Source organism: Gopherus flavomarginatus, chromosome 1 (genome assembly GCF_025201925.1).
Source record: "Gopherus flavomarginatus isolate rGopFla2 chromosome 1, rGopFla2.mat.asm, whole genome shotgun sequence".
Classification (NCBI taxonomy): domain Eukaryota; kingdom Metazoa; phylum Chordata; order Testudines; family Testudinidae; genus Gopherus; species Gopherus flavomarginatus.
In genome coordinates this window covers 79800078-79823570 of record NC_066617.1, presented here as the reverse complement: position 1 = coordinate 79823570, position 23493 = coordinate 79800078, and the positions used below count along the sequence as shown (strand labels likewise).

The 23493-nt window shown below is 38.6% G+C and overlaps 1 protein-coding gene across 2 annotated transcripts in view; it reads right to left on the bottom strand.

The window, feature by feature from the left end:
• Positions 1-23493, bottom strand: part of TMTC2 (transmembrane O-mannosyltransferase targeting cadherins 2) — a 416397-nt gene that overhangs the window by 165312 nt on the left and 227592 nt on the right. For both annotated transcript variants that reach the window (XM_050934873.1, XM_050934884.1), the window contains one exon: positions 18971-19799. In XM_050934873.1, coding sequence (XP_050790830.1) covers positions 18971-19799 — 829 coding nt within the window. The remainder of the gene's footprint in view (positions 1-18970; positions 19800-23493) is intronic.

Genomic DNA, 23493 nt, shown 5'->3' with positions numbered 1-23493 from the left:
GCACAAATTAGAATCTCATCAAACTACTTCTACAGAAAGGAGGAAGGGAATAAAACAAAATTTAGGATGTGACAATGAAGCAGACTGGTATACTGTTTGTGGTAATACAGCTGAGAAAATACTGCTTTTCAGAATGCATTAAACCACAGGCCAGATTCTACATTTTGATAATCAGAAGGGATAAAAAAAATATTTTTACATCAATAATAGATAGCACTGAAAGACCTAACATTAAAAGTAATCAACTATATGCACATGCACATCCATAATTTACTAATATTTTATTCTGTGTTATTCTGACCTTATGGATACTAGAGTCATTCGTAAAATATGTTTCAGTGCAGAAATTGATGAAGATGACAAAAACGTGACCTAGATTACTGCTTGGATGACACTGATAAATTGCCCCAAAAGTAACCAAACTAATTAAAGAACAGTCGTAGAAGTTTGTAATAGATCATCCTCTCAGCAGTCCATCAAACTAAGAACTCTGCTTCATGGAGAAAAAATTAAATTGGCACAAGTACATTTCTAAACAGATGTTCCAGTTTTGTGCCTTTCTGACTTGCTTTTAATTTGTGAAATTAATAGTTACTGTTTGGGGTTAGATTCTCTCCTGTTCCTATTCTCTATACCACCAGCTCTCCTTACCAGTCTTCAAGAAATGAAGTGAATACAATGCCATTGTGGACTTTGACTTTGCATTTTCATAACAAATTTCAGAGATGACAGCATATTGCACTTTGTAGGCCAAATAAAAGTCCGTAATTTTTGGTGATGACAGCACAACTACTAATTTTTGAAATTTAGCCAATAGTTTCCTGTCCTCAAAACTGCTTCTAGATAAGAAAGTGTGAGCAAAAAAAAAAGGAGGTTCTGGGGAGACATTCAGATAACACTTCAATCTCCCTGGACACTCGATCACAGACCTAAAAGTTGCAATATTACAATAAAAAAACTTCAGAAACAGACTCCAATGAGAGATTGCTGAATTGGAATTAATTTGCAAAATGGAAACCATTAAATTAGGCTTAAATAAAGGGACTTGAATCTGTGCCTCTCACATCCCAGATGACTGCTGTCATAACATTTCTTCCCAGATCTGGACCTTAGTGTCCAAAATATGGGTGTTAGCATGAAAACCTCCAAGCTTAGTTACCAGCTTGGACCTGGTAATTGCTGCCACCAGCTAGGAATTATACAGTGCCTAGCTCACTGTGGTCCCCAAAAACTTCCCTGGGGGACCCCCAGACTCAGATGCCTTGAGTCTTACAACAAAGGGAAATAACCCCCTCCCCTTGTTTCCTTGTTACTTCCTCCCAGGCTCCCCTCCCTGGACGACCCTAGGAGATTCCCTGCTTCCATCCTGGAAACACAAGTACCGAGAGATCTAATCTCTCTTCCCCCTCACCCAGAGGTATGCAAAGTCAGGCTTAGTAAATTTAACACAAAGAGATTTTCCCCTTGACTTCTTCCTCCCACCAATTCCCTGGTGAGCTGCAGACTCAATTCCCTGGAGTCCCCACTAAAGAAAAACTCCAACAGGTCTAAAAAAGAAAGCTTTATATAAAAAGAAAGAAAAAGACATTAAAATAGGCTCTGTATTAAGGTGACAATATACAGGGTCAATTGCTTAAAGGAAAAAAATGAATAAACAACCTTATCCAAAAAGAATACAATTTAACACATTCCAGCAACTACACACATGTAAATACAAAAAAAAAACCCAATATAAACCTATTGTCTTACTATCCTTGTATTTACAACTTGGAAACAGAAGATTAGAAAGCCTGGAGATAGAAAAATCATTCTCAGAGCCGAGAGGGCACAGACACAAGACAAAGAACAAAGAACTCACACCCAAAACTTCCCTCCACCCAGATTTGAAAAAGTCTTGTTTCCTGATTGGTCCTCTGGTCAGGTGTTTCAGGTTACTGTTTGTTAATCCTTATTTAATTATTTATGCCAAGTGTAACAGCTCCAACAGGAGAGACTGAGAGAGACCCACCTCAGAACAGCCATTGGGGTAGGGAGTATTCTTTCGCTAAAGTTTTATCAACCCTGGCAAATTTCCACAGTTTCAATTTTGATGAGTCTGCATTTCCCAAAGACAGTTTTGTTGAAAAATTCCCAACCCTTGTGATGTATAATCCCATTTGAATTATTTAAAAAAAACAAACCTTCAAGAAGCTGTTATCTCTGTTGCTAGTGGTTACATAGCATGAGCTATTGTTGCAAGTTTAATGGAATGGTTTTTTTTATCCTTTTCCTGTACAAATACCTGTTTCAGGTTTTTACAACGCTGTTTAAATTGATCTTACATTTGGTTTTCTTTCCAAAATTGAACTGTAAACTAGCCCTTGGTAGATCTGAGATATACACATTTTGGAAATTAAATTACTCTGCACAACATGCACTAATAAATTATCTAAGGTTGGCCAAGATGTACTTTCTCTACTGGAGCAGACGTTTACATTTTAGGAGTTCCAAAGTTTGTGGTTTTACTGTATTTGGAACCTGTTATGTAAGAGAATAAAAGCAAAAAAGGTGCCTTTGCAACACGATACAAAATCTATCATTTTATATCTTAAAGGATGCAACTAAACCAAAAGAATCTGTGCTAATGTTGATTCAGTAGGCGGAACTCTTCCAAGTCAAATCTGAACTGATGCAGAAAAATGGTATTGAAGAAGAACGCTGTAGCTGCAGGTATTATCTTTTAGATATATTTTTTCTTATGTCTTAGGCACTTGAGAATTTTAGAACCTCATGACAGGTTTTGTAAGAAAGCATGGCACCTTTTAATCCTCGTGCATGGAAACTGAACAAAATTCCCCCTGAAGTTTCAATTGGATGTGCTATTCTTCCTGTCCTAAAGTATTGCTCCTGTGAACTGTTAAACAGCCTGTCTAGCTCCAGAGGTGACAGCATTTCAGTGGTAGATAGAATTATTGCTTGGTATAGTTTACATATTGGTATGTTAATTAAATGCTTTGGGATGAATTGGGAAATGGGAGGTTCTCTTGGGTTCAAATCTCACCCTGGCTGGTAGTGAGCAAGTGTTGGCACCATCCACTGGATTAGTCAGTGGCTTTTCTGAAATTAGTTGTCTCCATCCAGTTCTTAGTAGCATGGGGTCAATAGCTGAAAAAGCATTCTATCATAACTGTTAGATAGTACCCAGCTGGTTGTTTCAACACAGACACATTGGTGATCAATATAGTGCATGACTGCAGGCTGACCAATCCAGGTCAGTGTTGGGGAAGCTCACACTGGCCCTGCCCATTTTATGTCTGTTCTAAAAGTACAGTTTATAGGGCTATCAACCCTGCATCTTAGGTGAGTACTAAATTCATTTAGAAAATTTTGAAGTATAAAATACAAAAAACTAAACAAAAAAAACCCATTTCTCCTTTGCTATTAACTTTTATGTACACTGAATTCCTAGAGCATGACAGTCTAAAATTCAAATGTATGTCAATTTTTTACCATCTATTCTTAACACCTTTTCACACTGCACTGTAAATTATAATTGTACAGTAGTAATAAATAGCACTTTACAGGTTGTGGCAGTATCACCACAATAAAAACAACTAGGAGTCCCTGTGGCACCTTACAGATTAGCAAATTTATTTGGGCATAAGCTTCCATGGGCTAAAACCCATTCATCAGATGCATGAAGTGAAAAATACAGTAAGCAGAATATATATTCTAGCACATGAAATGAGAGTTGCCTTACCAAGTGGGGGATCAGTGCTAACGAGCCAACTCAATTAAGGTGGAAGTAGCCACGAAAACTTATGCCCAAATCAATTTGTTAGTCTCTAAGGTGCCACAAGGACTCCTCACTGTTTTGCTGATATAGACTAACACGGCTACTGCTCTGATCTCTGTCACAATGAAAAACGTGACAAGTAAGGTACAACAAATGCAAGAAGTTTTGGTTTAATTATATTTTTCCATTGATCCTCAGTATTTTTCTAGACTGACTATTTCATGATATTTAAAATGAACCAAAATGTCCACTTTACTATTTCTCTGAAATTGTCTATGAAAAGGTTAGAAAAAATGTACTTCACCGTAGATAGTCCATTAGAATACCATTAGAAACTTATTTGGAAGGTTATAATGAAAATTAATAGAATAAAGCTGACAGTACAGTAGGCATCAATAAAGGTACACAGTTACTCTAGTCAGTAGCCAGTGCAGAAAGCTTCACTTTTTTCTCATCTGTACATTTCAATTATTCCACAACAGACTGAACATCCACTCTTATAATGTGAGTGCCGTCTAACATAAGTAGGGCCCTTCCTTTTCAGTTGTTATTTTATTTAATTTTTCCTGGGAATTTATCAGTGTTTATTGCTACAACAACAAAAACAGGTGAAAATCAGTTATTAACAAATTTTGTGGGTGAATATCAGAGTTTATTTTGGAGGATGAAAGGACTATGGGGAAAATATTCGATAAATTAATGCTTTGATAAATGAAATTCAATGTGGTTTGCTGTAGAACTAAAACAAAACTTAAAACAAAGTGACACTTACGAATTTAAGAAAACAATATATCTAATCCCCAAATAAAACTTTCATTTGAATAAAGAGTTTACTGTTGTAGACTTAGAATTATTCACAAATAAATATTGACATTTAATAATTGGGCCATACCTTTGCAGCGCATACATTCAACATCACCTTTTTCTCCCCCTTTTTTTTTGACTTCTAATACTTGTGTTCTGAAACATGTTCTGATACAGATTTTTGCTTTCTTCCCATTTTAGTGTGTCAGACCTTTAAACTGTTATCTGCCAACAGTGTGAAATGTGTACGTGGTGGGCATGACAGTCATCAGTACATTGCAGAGCTTGTGCGCGTGACTGTTTTGTTTACTGTGGGTATCTTCTAGACTAATCCATAGCCTTACTTCAAGAGGCAGCTTTGCATATACACACAGACTAATGTATTCTTGTAATACATATATATCTCATGCAATGTGTTGTATTTTCCTAATAAAACAAGTTATTGTTTAAATATCTGAACGATACAAAAGTAGGGTGAAAAATCAGAAAAAAAATATTACTTTTTATAAAACCCAAGATTTTTTCACTTAAAATGAAAATGAAGGGGCTTACAGATAAGGCACTAGACTGGTATTCACAGTTTTGCTACTGATCTATTATGTGACCTTGAAAAAGTCACTTGAACTGTCTGTACCTCTTGTTTTTCTTCACTTCCTTTGTTTTTGCTATTTTGATTGTTAGCTTTTTTGGTTAGGGGTTGGTTCTTGCTACATCTTTGTACAGTGCCCAGCAGTATGGGGCCTCTAGATATTACTGAAATACACATAGTGAAATATGTACTCTTTATACACACAAATATGTATAATTTATGATTATAACCTATGATGGGCTGGAGATGAACACTCTTTTTGAAATAGAGGAGAGAAGGTTAAAGCAATATTAGTGGCAGGCACAGATAGTACTGTAACATGAGATCCAAAAAAGCTAGTCTAGTTATAGCTTAGTCCTTTATTTCAGCTAGATGAATCATACCAGTGCCTGCACCTCTGCTGTTATCTGTCTAGATACCTATGTAGCCTAATCGCTGTTGGAGGAGCATCCCCCTCGCTCAGATGGGGCTGGGGTAGTATACATTATGAAAAGCTGTAGTAAAAGCTTACAAGTCTCTGGGGAATTTTCCCTCTACCGTGGCTTGTTAAAAGTCTGAGCACAAACAACTACACCAGAGGCACATCTACAGTGCACACTCCTTTTGGGGAGGTGTACACTACATGCCCCTAAAGCATGGGTATAAATAGCAATTTAACAGTGTAGCACTGCTTAGGTGGTCAGAGTAAAGACATGCCTGAACCGTATGGGTATATACTCAGGTATGTACTCTGCATGGCTCTCTACTCCCCCAGGCAGTGCCTTCTTGTCTACACTGCTATTTTTAAGTGTGTAGTGTCCTGGGTGAAGGCAGCGAGGAAAGGCTCCAGCAGTTTCCTGCTGCCAGAGCCTTTCCTCACTGCAGGGGAAAATTCCTGCATCAGGGAACTGCCAAAGCCTTTCCCCATCACAGGAAGTGAAGCCAAAGCCTTTCACTGCAGTGTGTAGCTAAACACCATAGTGTCAACACAGCCAGCTTTTCACTGCAGCATGTAGGTACAGATAGTCTACATGCTGCCACAGGTTGTGTGCTGTGTAGATATAGCCTAGATGAGCGTGTCTTTAGACTGAGGCTCCCACACTGTAGGAAAAACCACTGGGGACAGTGATTATCCTCAAGATCTATGGAGTTCAATATGGTGTCACATGGATGCTGGGACCCAAGGAGGAGTTCTTTTTACAGAAAGGAGAGAACAATGCACTAGTTACACGGTTCACATTTAGAAGGTTATATTCAGAGCCACACGGTAAGATTTTTTTTGTTCTTCTTTTAATTGAAAGGTTAGATTCTTCAGTTGATGGCCCTTTCCTTTCAAGGATAGCTTACTACTTGATAAAGGAGAATGGATTTTTCAAGCCCTGATTTTAAGCACTCACAGTTTATTAGAACCAATTATTTAGTTCCAGAGAGAAAACCACTTTTATGAATAGAAAGGTCAAAAAAGGTTCTCAGCAGAAATGTACAAATTCTTGAACTGAGTCAATATGGAAATGAGTAATTATTGTTCCACATTTTAAATAATTTTACATCACCCTTACCAATGATACCTCGTAAAGGTGTTCTGAAGACTAATTAGATAATGTTTGTAAAGCACTTTGATTATGAAAATGGATACATAAGTACCAAAGGTGATTACTTTGGGGGTTTAATATTTTTCACATAATCTACTTCAGAAATGTAACACAGAACATTTTCATTTGTCTTGGATATTTCTGTTTTCCACAGAATTCAAAATGCAAATAACATTTCTCAAAATGTATTGTAAAAGTATCCATAACATCAATTATTGGTACTATAATTGTTCTAAAAAAAAATTTGTTAGTTTATACATTCAGATCAACTCGTTAGCACACGTTGGTTACTTGCCAACAAAAACATTCTGTTTCTTACTTCTTAATGTGATTAATGAATTGTTTCTGTACGCTCATAACTTTTTCATGTATTTTATATACTGAATTTTCATATAAGCCAACATCCACTAATGCTCAAATCCACTCTAATACTGGTGACTCATCATCCATAATTTATTTTTTCCCCACTAAGAGTGCCATTTATATTGTTTGTTCAGCCCTTTATTGCTGATCTAGTCAAAGACTTTGGGAATGATTGCACAGAGGAATGGAGGAATATATACGCAGCAGGCAGCCGTCCATTTCTGCGTCAGCGTGGTTGCTGAAGCAACTGAAGAATTTTGGAAGACTGATTCAACCTTGTCTCCAAGGTTTGCAATTTAGATATGTAGTTTTTGCATTTATTCATAGATATTTCTCATTGTGTTCATCATGAGGGCTTAATACTCCCAATTCTCTTGGTGTATTACATGTTAGGCTGGAAAAAAAAAGTTGACTTTCCAGTGTTTCTCCAAAGCAGTTCTATCAGCCCAATCAAACGGAGTGTAGGCCTTGAATGACTTACAAAATGGGATTACTTTTAGCCCTCACCACTTCGCTCATTTCAGCTCAGACTGTGGAGCTTTTACTTACCCTAGGGAGTACTTACTCACTTAAGTGGTCCCATTGGTTTTAGCGGAACTAATCACATTAATATATACACTATTGTGCGATTAAGGCCTCGTCACTGTAGCCTTAGCAATAAAGATCACATCGTTAAGACGGTTTCCATTGGGTATCAACAAAGGGAAAACCTCCTGAACAACTGGGGTACTCAAAAATCTGTTCAGCTCTACTGCATAGTCCTTTTTCACAATGGGTATTTAAATGAAAAGATACAGACTCTGAGTACTGAGCACTGTGTATTCTGAGTACTGTGAGGACAACAGACTTGACCCTGTCCTCTGGGGTACAGTGAGGACAATGTAAATGCCTGATTGTCTTTTACAAAGATCTGACTTGTTCTAGTGGTTTTCCCAGGTTATATATACACAATCGCTCCCAAACCAATATTATTCAAAAAGGCAAACATTTTAACTGTGCAATAGGTATTACTAGAAAATAATTGATCTCTAGAAGTCTTTTCATCATTTCACATTAGAAAAAGATGTATCTTGTGAGATAACTTGGTTTGTTTCGGTCAACAGGTATCCAATGTTTTAACTAAAAAGGAAAGAAGAACTCTGCCAAAGAAAAATGTCATAAATGATCTACCTAACCTTTTTGCCTGTAGTGAATTGTGAAAACTAAAATAAATGACAGCTCGTCCTGCAGACCTGTACTCAGAGAGCTAGAAGAAAAGTGTTCCCTTAAGAGCATCCAGTTAAAGAAAAAAGATGATTAAGCTAAAGGGCTTCTTCACATTCACAGTATAGCCATAGAAGTGGAAGACTGAAAATTCTGCCCCGTATTGCTCCTCATTTTGTAACCTTATAAATAATTGAAAATAATTGTTTTGGAAACCCATTATAGACAAATACTGCAATCACATCAGTCATCACTTCATTTGTTTCCACCATGGTGGGTGGAAAGGGGGGAGTTAGTGTCTTATTGAGATAGAAGGGAGGGCAAATGGAAAGTTACATAAAGACATGAGGTCTGAATATCATTTGTGCTAATCTGCTTTTACACCCTCTGGTAGTGGGCGTAAATTACTGTTATACCCATTTTACAAACCATTTGCACTGCCAGAGCAGTAGAAAGGGGCCTTTGTGTACATGAGAATGAGTCTCACTAGAAGTCCGGAATGGAAAAAGGCAGGCAATCACTGCATCCTGAGTATCAGTAAGCAAAGACAAGCTTTCTCATAGGTAATGTATAAAAGGCACCGTGATGGACGTTCTTGAAATGACTAGCTTTAACATACTTGTTTAAATATATTCAGATGAAGAACAAATCAGAATGGTCTTATTTTTCCTTCCACTACTAATAATTCATCACTTCTGGGGGAAAAAAAAGGCAGTTATATAGGATACTTAAATATGGATCTAGGTACCTAACTTCAAGCACCCATTTTATCTGTTAAATTGGGGGTTTATACCATCTTTGTACTCCTTCCGAAGACCATCAACCTGCCTCTGTATTGGGGTGATTGCAGTCAACAGGTGTTTAGGATTGGAATTCAAGGTGAACAAGCATCACCAAAAATGCTACAGCTACCTCTGAATGACTCCTATATTCCACAAATAAGTGGCAGCAGCTCACAAAGCAGTCTTTTTTCTTCATTAGGCCATGCAAAGAAATCTAAGCATTTAACTGTATGTGGTGATTAATGGTAAATTTTTTCGTCCTCTTTATGATTCTCTGATTGGAAGTGAAATTGGTCCTTACCCAGAGAAAATATATATACTCTTTCCCAGCCTTATAAATTCATAAAGGATGCATATTGGGCTTCCTAGTGTTCTTTTGAAAGAGAAACAGAGATCCAACAGTGACTTAGGTTTCAAAAGCAAAGACAGTACGAGAACTCAGACAAGAACACTGACATTGGGGAATAAATTTAGCTCTTTGAAGTGAAGAGCAAGCCACTTCCCTTCCACTTTCCAACATAATTAACATATCCAGACTGTTTTACTGAGGCTGGCCTACATGTAGGATGCTCAACTACATAGGGTGCCTACAGCTCTCCCACAAATAACTTGCTAGTGGTCATTCCGTCAACTATTCAGGGCAGTGGCAGTGTCCACATATAGAGCCCTGAACTATTTTCTGAAGGTAGCAATTTTATTTAACCTTCAGACAATTCTATGGTTCAGACTTACTGAGCTGAGCTTTCTCTTTTTAAAACAGTTATGCCCTGTGTGATTGATGGACAGGCAAAGATTTTTCAATTTATTTCAAGAACTCTAATTTAAGTATTCTTTACAGCGTCTGCTCTTTCAAACTAGCCAAATTTGCCTTAGATGAACAGATACATTTACATCAGTAATTTCCTATACAATTCATGCTATTAGGAGAGTGAAGATTGATGTAGCCATGCATGGCTGTTATTAATCCATACATTCTAAGGCCGGAAGAGACTATTATGATAATCTAGTCTAACCTCCTGTATAACACAGGCTGTAAGTTATCTCGTTAAAAATATACAGTGATTCCCCCTTAAATCTTTGCCTTACATCAGGGGTAGGCAACCTATGGCACGGGGGCCAAATGCGGCACGCCAGCTGATTTTTAGTGGCACTCACACTGTCCAGGTCCTGGCCAACCGTCTGGGGGACTCCACATTTTAATTTAATTTTAAATGAAGCTTCTTAAACATTTAAAAAACCTTATTTACTTTACATACAACAATAGTTTAGTTATATATTATAGACTTACAGAAAGAGACCTAAAAATGTTAAAATGTATTACTGGCACATGAGACCTTCTGAAAGGTTGCTGACCCCTGCCTTAGATAAATAAGTTAACTTTAGTATTGGCAGTATTTCCTATCCAGGAGTTACTGTAAGATAGGATATGTTACCAGCCGGAAACATTTTGTAACACTGACAAATATGTTTTCTCCCTCTCCCCCCACTAACTTTATGCTCAAAATAACTGAACTATTTTTGACCAAACTTTAAAAAAACAAAACCTCAGATAGAGCTAAAGCATGAAAAAGTTCATTCTTAAAGGTAAACATTGAGAGTTATAAGCAATTGGAAAGAGTAGGCTATGATGGAAAGTGTTAGGTAACCTTAAATATAAGCCTTTCTATACTGTTCCATCTATACTTATATTTTTTATAAATAAAAGAAACATGTCTAACATCACCCTAGCCATTGTACTTTTAGGTTTTGTTCCTGTCTCCTACCTTTTGTATGTCACTTGTTTTATTTGTTTATATTGTAAGCACTGTGGTGCAAGGGCACGTGTTTATACGGCACTTAGCTCAACAGGGCTTCAGTCATGACTGGGGTCTCTAGGCAATACCTAATACTAAGAATAAATATCTCTATTAATGATGAAGTAGCCTCTTCTGTTTATCTAAGTCGTAGTGTCAGACTTACCACAGTACACTATTAACAATACTGAACCATTAAGTACTGTTTTTATATAATATTGAATTAAGTCTCAACTCTACCATGAGATATTTCATATAACAACAATAATATAGGTAAATATTTTTGTAATTTTAGAGGGGGAGAACTGGAAGCTGAGAAGTTAACTGACTCACCCAAGGCCATAAAAGGAGGCAGTGGCAAAATGAAGATTAGAAATCAGGAGTCCCTGGCTCCCAGGACTAGGCTCAGACCACTCCTCTGTCTTAAAAAGGGAAAATGTGCTAAACATTAAGGTATGTAAAATTACTAAGTGGTGTTATCTTTTATTCCATACGTGTGGTAGTCAATGAACCAAAATGACTCTCTGTGTTAAGCCTTAATTTTCATGGGAATCATTCCCCAGTACCCACATTCAGGGGTGGCAAGTTGTATGGGTCCATGGTGTCTGGGCTCCAGAAAATTCAGGGCCCTGGGGGCCCGGCTCCACCAATGATTGGGGCCACATTTCTCCCCCGGCCCCGGCTGCTGCCCCCCATGCGTCTCCCCTGGCGCATCACTCAGCCCTGCCTTCCACCTTGTGCTCTGGGCAGCAGGACCCTCCTGTGCTCCTTCGCTGGGAGCAGCACCGAGGGCAGGCTGAGGCAGCTGCGCCAGAGGAGGGGAGGTGGTACATGGCAAACCACCCCCTCTCCAACAGCAGCAGGCAACTTCAAGTCCACACAGAGGAAGGGGGGGGCTTATCCTGGCTCGACCTCCTGAGCAACAGCCTGGGGGGATCTTGGGTGAGTGTCGTGCTGAGGGGGGCCCTTTCCCCCAGAGCTCACTGCTGCCAGCAGGGAGAGGGCTGGGGGGAGTGCTCTTCCCTGGTCCCAGGCCCTAGCCCCGAGGCAGCCTGCCTGCTGCTCCCCAGACTCATCCCAGGCCCCAGCCCCATGCCCCACACCCCCTCCCAAACCCCAACCCTCTGTCCCAGCCCAGAGCCTGCACCCAGCACCCAACCCCCCTCCCGGAGCCAGCACCCAGCACCATAAGCCCCCTCCTGCACCCCAATCCCCAACCCCAGCCCAGAGCCTGCACCCCTCCCACACCCAAACGTCCTCCCAGAGCCTGCACCCAAACTCTCTCCCAGAGCTTTAGGCAGGGGTGTGTGTGTGGCTGGGGGTGGAGGGGGCAGGACTTGGACCCATTCTGGGCACCACCAAAGATTATACAAACCTGCAGCACCTGCCCACATTAGTGGTATTCAAATAACCTGTACTAGTCTTAGGCTTTGTCTACTCTTGTAGTGGCATGCAGGGTATGTGTAGCTACACACCACAGTGAAAGCTGCGTCCACACTGCTGTGCATAGCTACACGTGGCAGCGAAAGGCTCTCGCAGTGGGGAGACTGCGGGGAAAGGTTTTGGCAGAGAGGAGCCACTCCTCCAGCATCCCCTCTGCCAGGGCCTTTCCTCACTGCTGGAGCTTTTACCTCCAGCATGGAAAGACTATGGCAGCAGGGAGCTACCTAAGCCTTTCCCCTCTGCCACCCTCTGCAGCAGGGAAAGGCTCCAGCAGCTCCTTGTGGTGGGGAAAGGTACATACCCTAAGGTTCAGTGTGTCCGCACTCTATTTGCCTAAGCAGTGTCTCACTGCTATTTATATCCATGCTAGGTTGACGTGCTTTGTCTGTACTCTACATGCTGCCGTAGGTGTAGACATATCTTTAAAGTGCTGTCACTATTGGTGAGTATAAAGGAAATATCAGAGAAGCACAAAAAACTACTGATGCCGTGATTGACAGAGAAGTTAACCTTTTTAATAGTGAGTGAGACATATGGAGAATGTTAAATTGTGCAATATTAATATGTACAAAATGGGCAAAGTTTATTCCAAATGCCCAAAATACAAAAGTGCCGTTTGGTTGCCAACTCAAACACACTACATTATGCTGCAATTCACTAGGAATGTAAACAGAATGTGTGGTATGCAACAAGACATGTTCTTCATAGAGCAACCGTGGAATGTGTAGGACCCTTAGCTATTGAAAACAAAGCCATAGAGCTGTTTCAAGAGATTCCTAGCCCATTGTTGGCAAAGTTTCAATTCTTAACAGTGGCTCTGTCTATACCAGGAGAAAGACACATTGCTGAAAACTACCGTCATCAGTGGGCCTCCTCCTTTTCCTCAATTGACTAGCGGGGAAAAGGTTTGACTGTTGTGCACAATCTTGGTTTGTTCCGTCCTTTCCCCTCACAGTAAGCCTAGCTGCTTTGCAGTGTCCATGACTGAGACTACATTGTTTACTACAAAGGTGCTGAAAACTGTTTTGTCCTTTTTACCCTATCAGTTATTACATTTTCGGTGCCCATTGAATGGGCATGGAAGGGGGAAGGAACACACTGATGACAAAAACTGTCAGCCACTGATCATTTACCTACATAGATAAAGCCAATGAGAACAGGCTGTCAGATCAGATAGAAACAACTTATGGTATTCACGTCTATCAAAGTGTACACCGTCATTGGAGACATGGCATACAAAACACTTATTACAGGTACCAGGTTTGCAGAAAGGATAGATACTGTGTTGACTCAAATTGGAGCTCAAACTTTAATTTTGCAGGAATCAAGTAAAGTATTTATAGGTCTCAAAACATAAACACATTTGTCTGTGCGGTTGTTGGGCTTGGTTTTTTTCGGTCATAGTTCCTACTAAATAAAACAATTTTTAAACAAAAACATTCTCCCACTGTGTTCGTAATGGGAAACTAGAGGGGAATTTAACATTACAGATTGTGCAGCACCTGGATAACCATAAAATGAAACTTGCTATTTAAAAAAATGAAAGAAGTGTCATAGACTTTCATTGTTCAAACAGAGGGATGCAAAAAGTAAACAAATGATGCAAAATAAACTGAATTCTAAAGTTAGATTCTATGAATTCCTTCAGGTAAAACAGATATGTTAGTAGTAAGTTAATTAAACCACAAATAGACTTTTACAATATATATACACTCATGCAAGTACCATGTTTTCCTGTGAGTGTAAAAACAAAAAAACAAAACATAAACCATTAAATGATCATACAACAACCATTGTACTTAGCTATGCATTGACCTGCATTGCATATTCAGATCTTGACATTCATATACATTTTATACAGCTGCTCCTTACCAGCTCACAGCCATAGTGGGAAATCTTCTAAAATAAACCCACCACAGTTGTGAAGAAAGTTAGAAATAGGTCAGAAATGACCAAAGCTGAATACTATTTTAGCAAAGGATGCCAAATGCAAAATCCAAAAATAATTGGACTAGTTTTAAAACCTTCCTGCAGGCATGAATATAATGATAAGTGATTCATCCTGCTGGAAAAAGACTATGCTGACCAGAGAAAGAAATTTTTTTAACTCTTTCAGTTTTCTATTTTAGAAAGTTTTCTTACTCCCTGCTGGAATCACAAGGCAACCGCTAAAGATTAAGACTGGAAAGAGAGGGACAAAACATAGTTAGGCCTAGACTTTCTGTGCCCAATAACTTTTCACACACCAGTTAGAGCTAACACATAGTGGCCTTGCTGCTGGCTGTGCTCCTGACTTAATGATTCCATAGAGTAACATAAGAAACTGATATGCCAGGCAGGGGCAGTGCATGTAAAAAGTAACACTAGTTCTAAATCAAGGATGTTCTGAGGCCCTGATTCAGGAAAGAACTGAAGCACACGCTGAAGTCCTATTGAATTTGAGCACATGCTGTTCCATTGACATCAATGGGATTTATTCAAGTGCTTTACTTTAAGCACTATCTTGAGTGCTTTCCATAATATCAGTTTGGTCAACCAGCTCTAACAAGTTAAGGAGTCGCATTAACAATAATCTACAGGTTTAAAGCTAAAAATGGCAGCAAAATCAGTGAACATAGCCAAATAAAGACTCAATCCTCATTACAGTAAATACCCAACCCTCTTTCAATTATAGTTAATTATTAATTTACTATTTTGACGTCATCTACTTCATCAGAAGGCATATATCTGAAGATCCAAATTAGTTGAGCTATTTCCTAAAGTTCAAAATGACCTTAGATAGCATTTCACAAAAAAAAAAAAATCTGCTCCATGAACCCGAGCTATTGGGACTACATAGTAAAAACAGATAAACACTAAGACAAAGTGAATAAAATTATTTTGTGTATAATTATAATTTTATATTAAATTCAGGGTAATTGGTACCACAGAGAGACAGTGACTGTCAACTTTCAGCAGAACTGGTAAATACTGTAACAATTTTTAAAACTTCAAAAAGAAAAAAAAAGAGCTTCATTCAAGCGAGGGAAACCACTGCTTAATAGTTAGATTGTTCATTACATTGAAGGTAGTCAGAGAGACATTTCTCCCCATCCCTACCTGTTGTTGACATGTATGCAGCCATTTCAGAATCTATAAACTACGTTAATCAATCCTGTCCATTTTCCTCTCGAGTCCTGACAAACTATAATGAGGCAAGACTCAGCTCATCTTGGAATTACTTAAAACACTAGTTATGAAAAAGCCACTACTTCTATCAAAATGGCAAATGAACAAACATGCTAACTGATGCAGATAAGGAATCCCAAAACCACACTTCAATTCCATCAGCTAATGACTGGCAGATGCCTGCTGTACACTGGGTCAAACAGAACAGCCTGTGTGTGTGATGGCTTTAAGGCAGCCTTAGAAGATTCCAATCACCTGATTCTCTTGGGGCATTTGGTGGGGGGGAGCAGGAGGAAAGGATGAGGGAGACAAGTAGAAGGATGGGCCAGGCTTTTTACTGGCTTTTTCATACCATCCGTCATTGACAAGAACAGTATGGAAGAACTGTAAATCATGGTAAGGTTGCTGCAGCCTGGAAGAGTGGGAGCTTTCACACCCTCTCTATGTTAAGGCAGAATTCTACTTGCTTTGCTTACACTTAACACAGCAACAAGAACCCATGGAGAAGAGAAGTGCCAGAGAGGGTGGGCAGAGGTAAGACAGACATGTCACTAACATTCTCTTCTCCCTTTAATGGCGAGGCAAAAGAGGCATTTGAAATTGTCTCAAAACCCCATGATGGCAAAAGAGGGAACGGCTTTAGTAACATCAGTCTGTAGCAAAAGGGCTCTCTTTGCAGGGCCTCTGCCTATTTTGTCAGTTCTCTCAGGAATAGTCTTTTTAGTGATTCCTGCTCCCTTGTTAGCCTGATCTATATCAGGTGATCTATACAGGATTTGGGGCAGAAGGGGAAAGATGGTAGAACGTCCTAGAAAAAATGTTTCCTTGGAAAGCAAAGCTATTGGAGTTGAGGGAGAAGTGAGATAGTGATGGTCTGACTGTGGGAAAGGAGATTAAGTGGTATCCTCTTTCCAACAGCCAGGAGAGAAAGAAGGGACTCCCTTATCACCGCCACAACATTTATTTGCCTCTTTCAATTTGAATATTACAATTTTGTCCTAATAGCTTTTTCAAAAAAAAATATAAGGGGACAGGCAATAATAAATCATATTTTATGTCAGTCATTAAATAATGGGAAGGAGTTTGGATTCTTGATCTCTTTGGGTTATGGAGTTCTTTGCGTTGGCAGTCCAGCCCAGTCTTGATTGCCTGAATAGCATGAGAAATATCAAATAAATTAGAATAGTTCAAGACTGGGACAGTCTAGGAATTTTTCAATACAATGAACAGAGCTTGGGTGTTATGGCATAGTTTCTGGGAGTTTTCAGTAAATGATGTGCTTTATGATACACATGGACTAGTAAATATTTAGTACATGGCTATTTTAGGGAGACTTCCAATCAGTTCCACCATGTCTAGATTACTAAATTGGTGAACTGTCTCCTAGTATCTTCTAAAATATGTGAAAATGAAGTCTGCTTGTAAGGTTAGAAACCAGGTAGTCATACAGGCTTAAATCCCAGAGGATAAGACCTGGCGTGAACAGACAGACTCATGCTAGACAGACACACGCTCAAGATAGCACCCTTAAAATATCAGTGTGGATCTTGTGAAAGCTCAGGCTAGCCACCTGAGCTCAGATCAAAGGGTTTGGGAAGGCTTGGATTCAGACAGTTAGTTTGAGCTGCTGTCCGTGCTGAAACATCCACACTCCTATTTTTGTGCTCTAGCTTGAGCGGAACTAGCATGAGTCTGTCTATCCAGGCCAGGAGTTCAAGCCACCAGCTGTAGTGAGGACATACTCTAAAAGTCTATCTCCCAGTATAAAGGTGAATAATAAAATTAGCATAGTTTGTCTTCGGGAACTGCCAAATGCACCATTTCTAGGCACCACCTCTACCAACCAAGCTTCTCATTGGGGCAGCACTTAAGAGTGGCAAGGAAAACCTCATCAGAGAAACTAGTCCAAGACAAAGGGATAGCTACTACACAATCACTGACATTTAGGGAAACTCCTTTAGGGACAGAACTAACAATGAGATATAAGAGCATCAGAAATCACCTTGTCAAATGAAGACATATTCTTTTCATTTCAAGGAAGACTAATATTTGCTGTGTATCTTATATTGACAACCACCACACTGGTTTTTATATGCACTGCAATGAGGATATTTACTATCTGGCCGTTCACCTACTTTATTTTTCTTCACTGTCTGTTGCATCTATGAACCAGTTTTTCAAAATAAAGTTAGAAAATGGGATGTGCTTGTCATTGACACTGTTAACACAAAGTCATTTACTGTATAACTTTATATAGTTTACTCCGAGGCTACAGAAATATGAAGAAATCATTAGAAAATTAGGCTGACAAATTACAAGTAACTTTAATGCTGTTTAGCCAGGCATATTATCTGTAAATCACACTGCTTTTATTCTCCCCCGACTTTCAGCGTACACTAACATCTGCATTTACCATTTATTATCATAGTAGCTAGACTGTGGTAAAGCACTATTACCTTTACCCAAAGAACAGTTTGGTCAGCATCAACTACTGATTCAGTGTCATGTGATGAACTGCTGAGCAGAGTACCTTAGGACACTACTAAGTGCAAAAAGTTAAAATGCTGTTTAATTTTTTTTCATAACAGACATAAAAATCAATCAATAGACCCCTTCTAGTTCCACTGGCCTGTAAATAAAGCAGGCTTAGTGTCAGGTACGTTGCTATTGCTTCAAATATCTGACACTTATGCTTCACCGCTTCAGTGTTGTAGTCGTGCTGGTCCAAGATATTAGAGAGACAAGAATGGTGAGGTAATATATTGGACAAACTTCTTTTGGTCAGAGACACAAGCTTTCGAGCTTACTCAGAGCTGAAGAACTACTCTCTGTAAGCTCAAAAGTATGTCTCTCTCACCAACAGAAGTTGGCCCAATAAAAGATGTTTCCTCACCCATCTTGTCTACCACATAATGCCGTTAATGCATTAACACATTACGGTATGCCTGTTTGGCTAAAACCCTGCATAATGCTTGGAACTATGGGCTACAATCACCTGCCAGTTTGAATAGCTCAAACCCAGCTTTATTATGTGGTATCACTGTTACCTACATAATTTGAAATTTAAAAGACAGGGCTTACTTCAAGTTCTATTTGATTATTTCTCATATTTTCTATTTATATCCAATAGCAAAGTCACTAAAGGAAGTTCATCAGGGAGAACAGATACCAGGTAATGGAAATTACTGTAATGCCAATGTTTCATCTTTAATTCCAAAAAAAACAGAACATAGATTATTAAATAAAGTATCTTCTTACCTTGTTTTTTCCCCAATTTTCTGCATGTTAATATCAAATCTGTGATACCTAATCAAAATGTATTCCTGCTTTGCCTTCTTTTTCCTGTACCAATGTGTGCATTACTGCACCTAATATACATTTCTGAAATGTATCTTCTCTAAACACAGCGGATAAACCTAGAAAGAAAAGACAGACACAGACAGGCAGGAACAAAACATTCAACATGGGAAGCGTATTACCTTTAGCTGGGTTTACTTTTATCCCTGACCTATACAGCATCTCCTCATTCTGCCAGTCCTCATTCCTGACAACAGTCTTGAGTCCATAGAAAAGAATTAATGCAGCAGTGGCATAAAAAATAAAGTTCTTCAGAAAGCGCTTTTGGGCTTTGACATAAAGGGACCTGGCACCCACTGTAATCAGCAGGCAGAAGCCCATACTAGGAATATAGAGTACACGCTCTGCTATTACAAAGCCTACATAGAAAAATAGGTTTGTGGCAGGAACAAAGGGCACTATTAACAAAGACAGAGACAGAAGTACAATGTTCTCAGTTGAAGGAAGCTGAGGTCTCTGAATTACAGGTTTTTTTATGCCATTCTCTTCTTTTGAGGCAAAGCTGGACTTCAGCTCCAAACTCTTGTACTCCATGTCAGAGTGGCAGCTATGCCCATTAGTATTCTGCTTGCCATTCATTACAGTTTTCCCATTGCATTCTCTCTTATTACTGGAACTCTTCAAGCTAGAGTAGGCAAGGAGGAGGATTCCAGCATAGAAGGCCACAGTGTGTAGATTCCTCCAGTCACTGGCTGTTTTAAGAAGAGGTACAGCATCCATAGACCAATCAAAGCTGAGGGTGTCCGGGCACAGCAACAGCCAGAGGTTCTTGGTCGGTAAGTAAAAAAAGGTCAGAGTGCGTGTAAGAAAACTGTCTGAGTCAGCTGCTGGGTTGTCAGAGTTGGAAAAGCTTGGTGGCTTGTTGCCCATCCAGTACAAGCGGACACCCAGCAGTGCAGTCCCCCAGAAAGTCAATAAACCAATGCTGAAGAAAAGGGACAAATTCTTCCTCTGAAACCAAAAATAAAGAAAGATTCATCAATACAAATTAACATCACAGACTTTAATTCATAATGATGAGTGCAGAAATCACTTTGTAAAGTATAAAGAGAATATGACATATCATAGAGTTGGGATTATTCTTTGTGTGCACCATGGGGCCCTCTTTGTTTTTGTAGCATATGGCCCACAGAGATTTGTGAATCTGCTACAGTGTGTAAGCTATCAAGAGCTGGATTTTTTTTAACTCAGTCAGTAGAGGCTCATACTTTTAGATCCAGAGGCGATGAGTTAAATCCTGATTACCAATGACCCACTCAGAGTTGTTGTGTTACACTTGATTATCCTACTCTGGAGAAGTATTCTATGGGATTCAAGTTTACTTATTTTTTAGTCATTCTTCGCTTCTGTTTGTGGCTGAATATTTACTATGCTGTCTTCATTAGTGATAATAATTGAATTTACAGCTTGTGAAAGGTGCAATCTCAACAGCACTGGAAATTGAAAGTTTATCCAGTGCAAGTTTCCCTGGTGTACTTCATCTGGAAAGTGAAGGGACTTTACAAGGAGATGAGAGATTAAACTAGCCTCAGATTTCCTATTTGGTGTCTCAGCTGAGACTGCAACATGTGGAGTGTTTTAGGAAATGAATTGAAGTCACCAACTCACACCTAACAGTCACTAGATGAAGCGCACAGCATTCAAATTAGTGTAGTAAAAGGCAAATGGGTCTGAATGATTCAACTGTTCCCAATTCCCTAACCCACTCGAGTATGTTATCAGCCACATTTTGCCATATCTTTAGATGACTCTCTACTTGTTTATATTGATTTTATGCTGGTGCAGTTCCGTCTTCTTCAATGGAGTTACTGTGGCACAAAACCAATGTAACAGGACACATTACGAGTTTGACACATATCAGTTTGTGTTTAGGGCTGATCACTCAGTGGAAATGATTTAATGAAAGGTCATTTGGAACTGCCCACTTCGCTGCTTAGAAATGTGAGCCACGTGGAGTGTACGGGATAAGAGTAGTATCGCCCCAGAAAGCAAGATGGAGCTCTTAGGGTATTCAACACAGCTAAAATAAATGAATTTTAATAATTATAAATAGAACATTGATCTATTTATAACAAGAGCTAGGTAGGCAAAAATTTTCAAACTAAACCGTTCTTCAAAACTCCCCAAAGCAACCTGGAAAAGTAAAAATGTTTCATTTTTATATCTGTGAAATGAAACATTTCAATTTTGATTCAAAATTACTTTGTTCTGAATTTTACTTCAATTTCATTTTAGAAAGTAAAAACCTCAAAAAATGAAACAAAACATTTCATTTCAGGAAAAATAAAATGCTGCATTCAACCCAAAATGAAATTTTATCTTTTTAGGTGACAAAAAACTCAAAAAATATTTTCATTTTAAATCAATCCAAACCAAACTATTTATTTATTTATTACATTTTTGGGTTAGCCACTGAACCAAAAAATCTGTTATGCGTGCAGCTCTAATTCTCAGTCTTTTTAACGGAACTTCTTTTTAGCCAAATAATTCCAGATGTTCTGTAGAGATTTTGATGTCATTTTCCATGACTATAATAATGTCATTTTAATTTTGTTAGAACGTACTCTCCGTATTTAAGCTATGCATTCATAACCTCGTTGATCCCTGCCTGTTTGGTACTCAGGATCTCACGTAGTCTTATTTCTTTCAAATAGTTCACTCTTGTTCTTTCTGGGGAAATGTTCCCTTGATCTCATGAACCATAGGTATTTGCAGGGCTCAGTTTGGGGCCTATTGTTTACAGTTTCTGTATTTCTACAGCCTACTGGACCCCTTCTTATATGACATGGTTTTGATCATCATTATGTATCTGCTAATCACATGCAGATTTTTATTTCTTTTTAAAGATTTATTTAGGTTGCCTATCCAAGAATGCCTATCCAAGAATATTTCATGTAATGTAGATAAATTCACCCAGGGAGGAAATGGAGGCTTTAGCAGGGAATAAGCAGATTATTTTACACCACATTAGTTCCTGTATTTGAGATCAGTTACTCCCACTAAAAATACTACTTGAACTCTGAAGAATTCCAAAGTCTCTTTTGAGTCCATATGTCTCCCTGTCCATCCTGGATATATTATTAGATTTTATCTATTTAATCTCTCTAGAAATCAGCAAGTTCAGCAGAGGTCATAATATAGGTCTATACTTTATGATTTATTTATTCCCAGGCTAGCCTACTGTAATAGCCTACTTTTTATTTGCAATCTAGATAACACATCAAATGAGTAGCAGAATGTTACCCTCTTAGCACTCATGTTATGCCTCTATTTAGGTGACTGGACTGGTTATCACTACAACTGAGCATTGAGTCTATATTTTATCAATAAAGTTATTCAAACCCCAGCTCTGTTACATTTACAGGGTGGTGCTTTAATTTATGCCCCTAACTTGTAATTGGGTGTTCAGCTTCTGATTTGTCCTTTCATCCACTATCATTTCCCTCAGTTAAACCACATACTTTTCCTCCTTGGTCTCAGATATGTTGGAATGCTTTCTATCGACTGTGTGCACAGCCTACTCTCAATTCTTAAAGCGACCCACAAAAGGGGAAAGTAAATTGGGTTTGTGCCCTTTTTGCTCTCTTATGAGACATAAAGGAGGACTGAAAGGCTTTGCATTAAAGAAAAGAAAAGAAAAGAAAAGAAAAGGCTGGAACAGGAGGGTGCACTGCTTATTTTTGAATTAGAAATTCAGGTCATGTCTATACGGAAGACTAAAGAACTAGCAAGATTAAGACATCCCAAGTACTAAGCTAGTGAAACTTGATTGAGAGTGGAAATTAGCTTTTTCAGATTTTTAGGACGGCTTTGTTGTATTGTTTATTTTGTTAATACCAATTTAACTAAAACAACTGAGGGGAAATCTCACTTAAAAGTCCCACAACTGACCCTCTTCAGTTAAGTCCAAAGTTCTGAGACAACTCCCCCCCTGCACCCCAAGCAATCTAGTAAAACCAGTGAAATTCTTTATGTCTAAAAGACAAGAGAAGCACCCGCCACCTCAAAAAAACCTTTCAGGTCTTATTCATATATCACAAAACAGCAAGAGTGCAAAAAGTCTCCCTTCCTCTAAACTCTATTTTGTACATCTAAACTAGGGCTGTCAATTAATCACAGTTAACTCACGCAATTAACTCAAAAAAATTAATTGTAATTAATTCCACTTATAACAATAGAATATCAATTGAAATTTATTAAATATTTTTGGATGTTTTTCTACATTTTCAATATTGATTTCAATTACAGAATATAATGAGCACAGAATACAGTGAGCACAGTGCTCACTTTGTATTATTTTTTGTTACAAATATATGCACTGTAAAAATGATAAACAAAAGAAACAGTATTTTTCAATTCACCTCATACAAGTACTGAAGTGCAATCTCTTTATAGTGAAAGTGTAATTTACAAATGCAGGGTTTGGGGTTTTTTTTTCTTACATAACTGCATTCAAAAACAAAACAGTGTAAAACTTTATAGCCTACAAGTCCACTCAGTCCTACTTCTTATTCTGCCAGTCGCTAAGACAAACAAAGTTGGTTACAATTTGCAGGAGATAATGCTGCCTGCTTCTTATTTACAATGTCAGCGGAAAGTGACAGGCATTCACATGGAATTTTGTAGCCAGCATTGCAAGGTATTT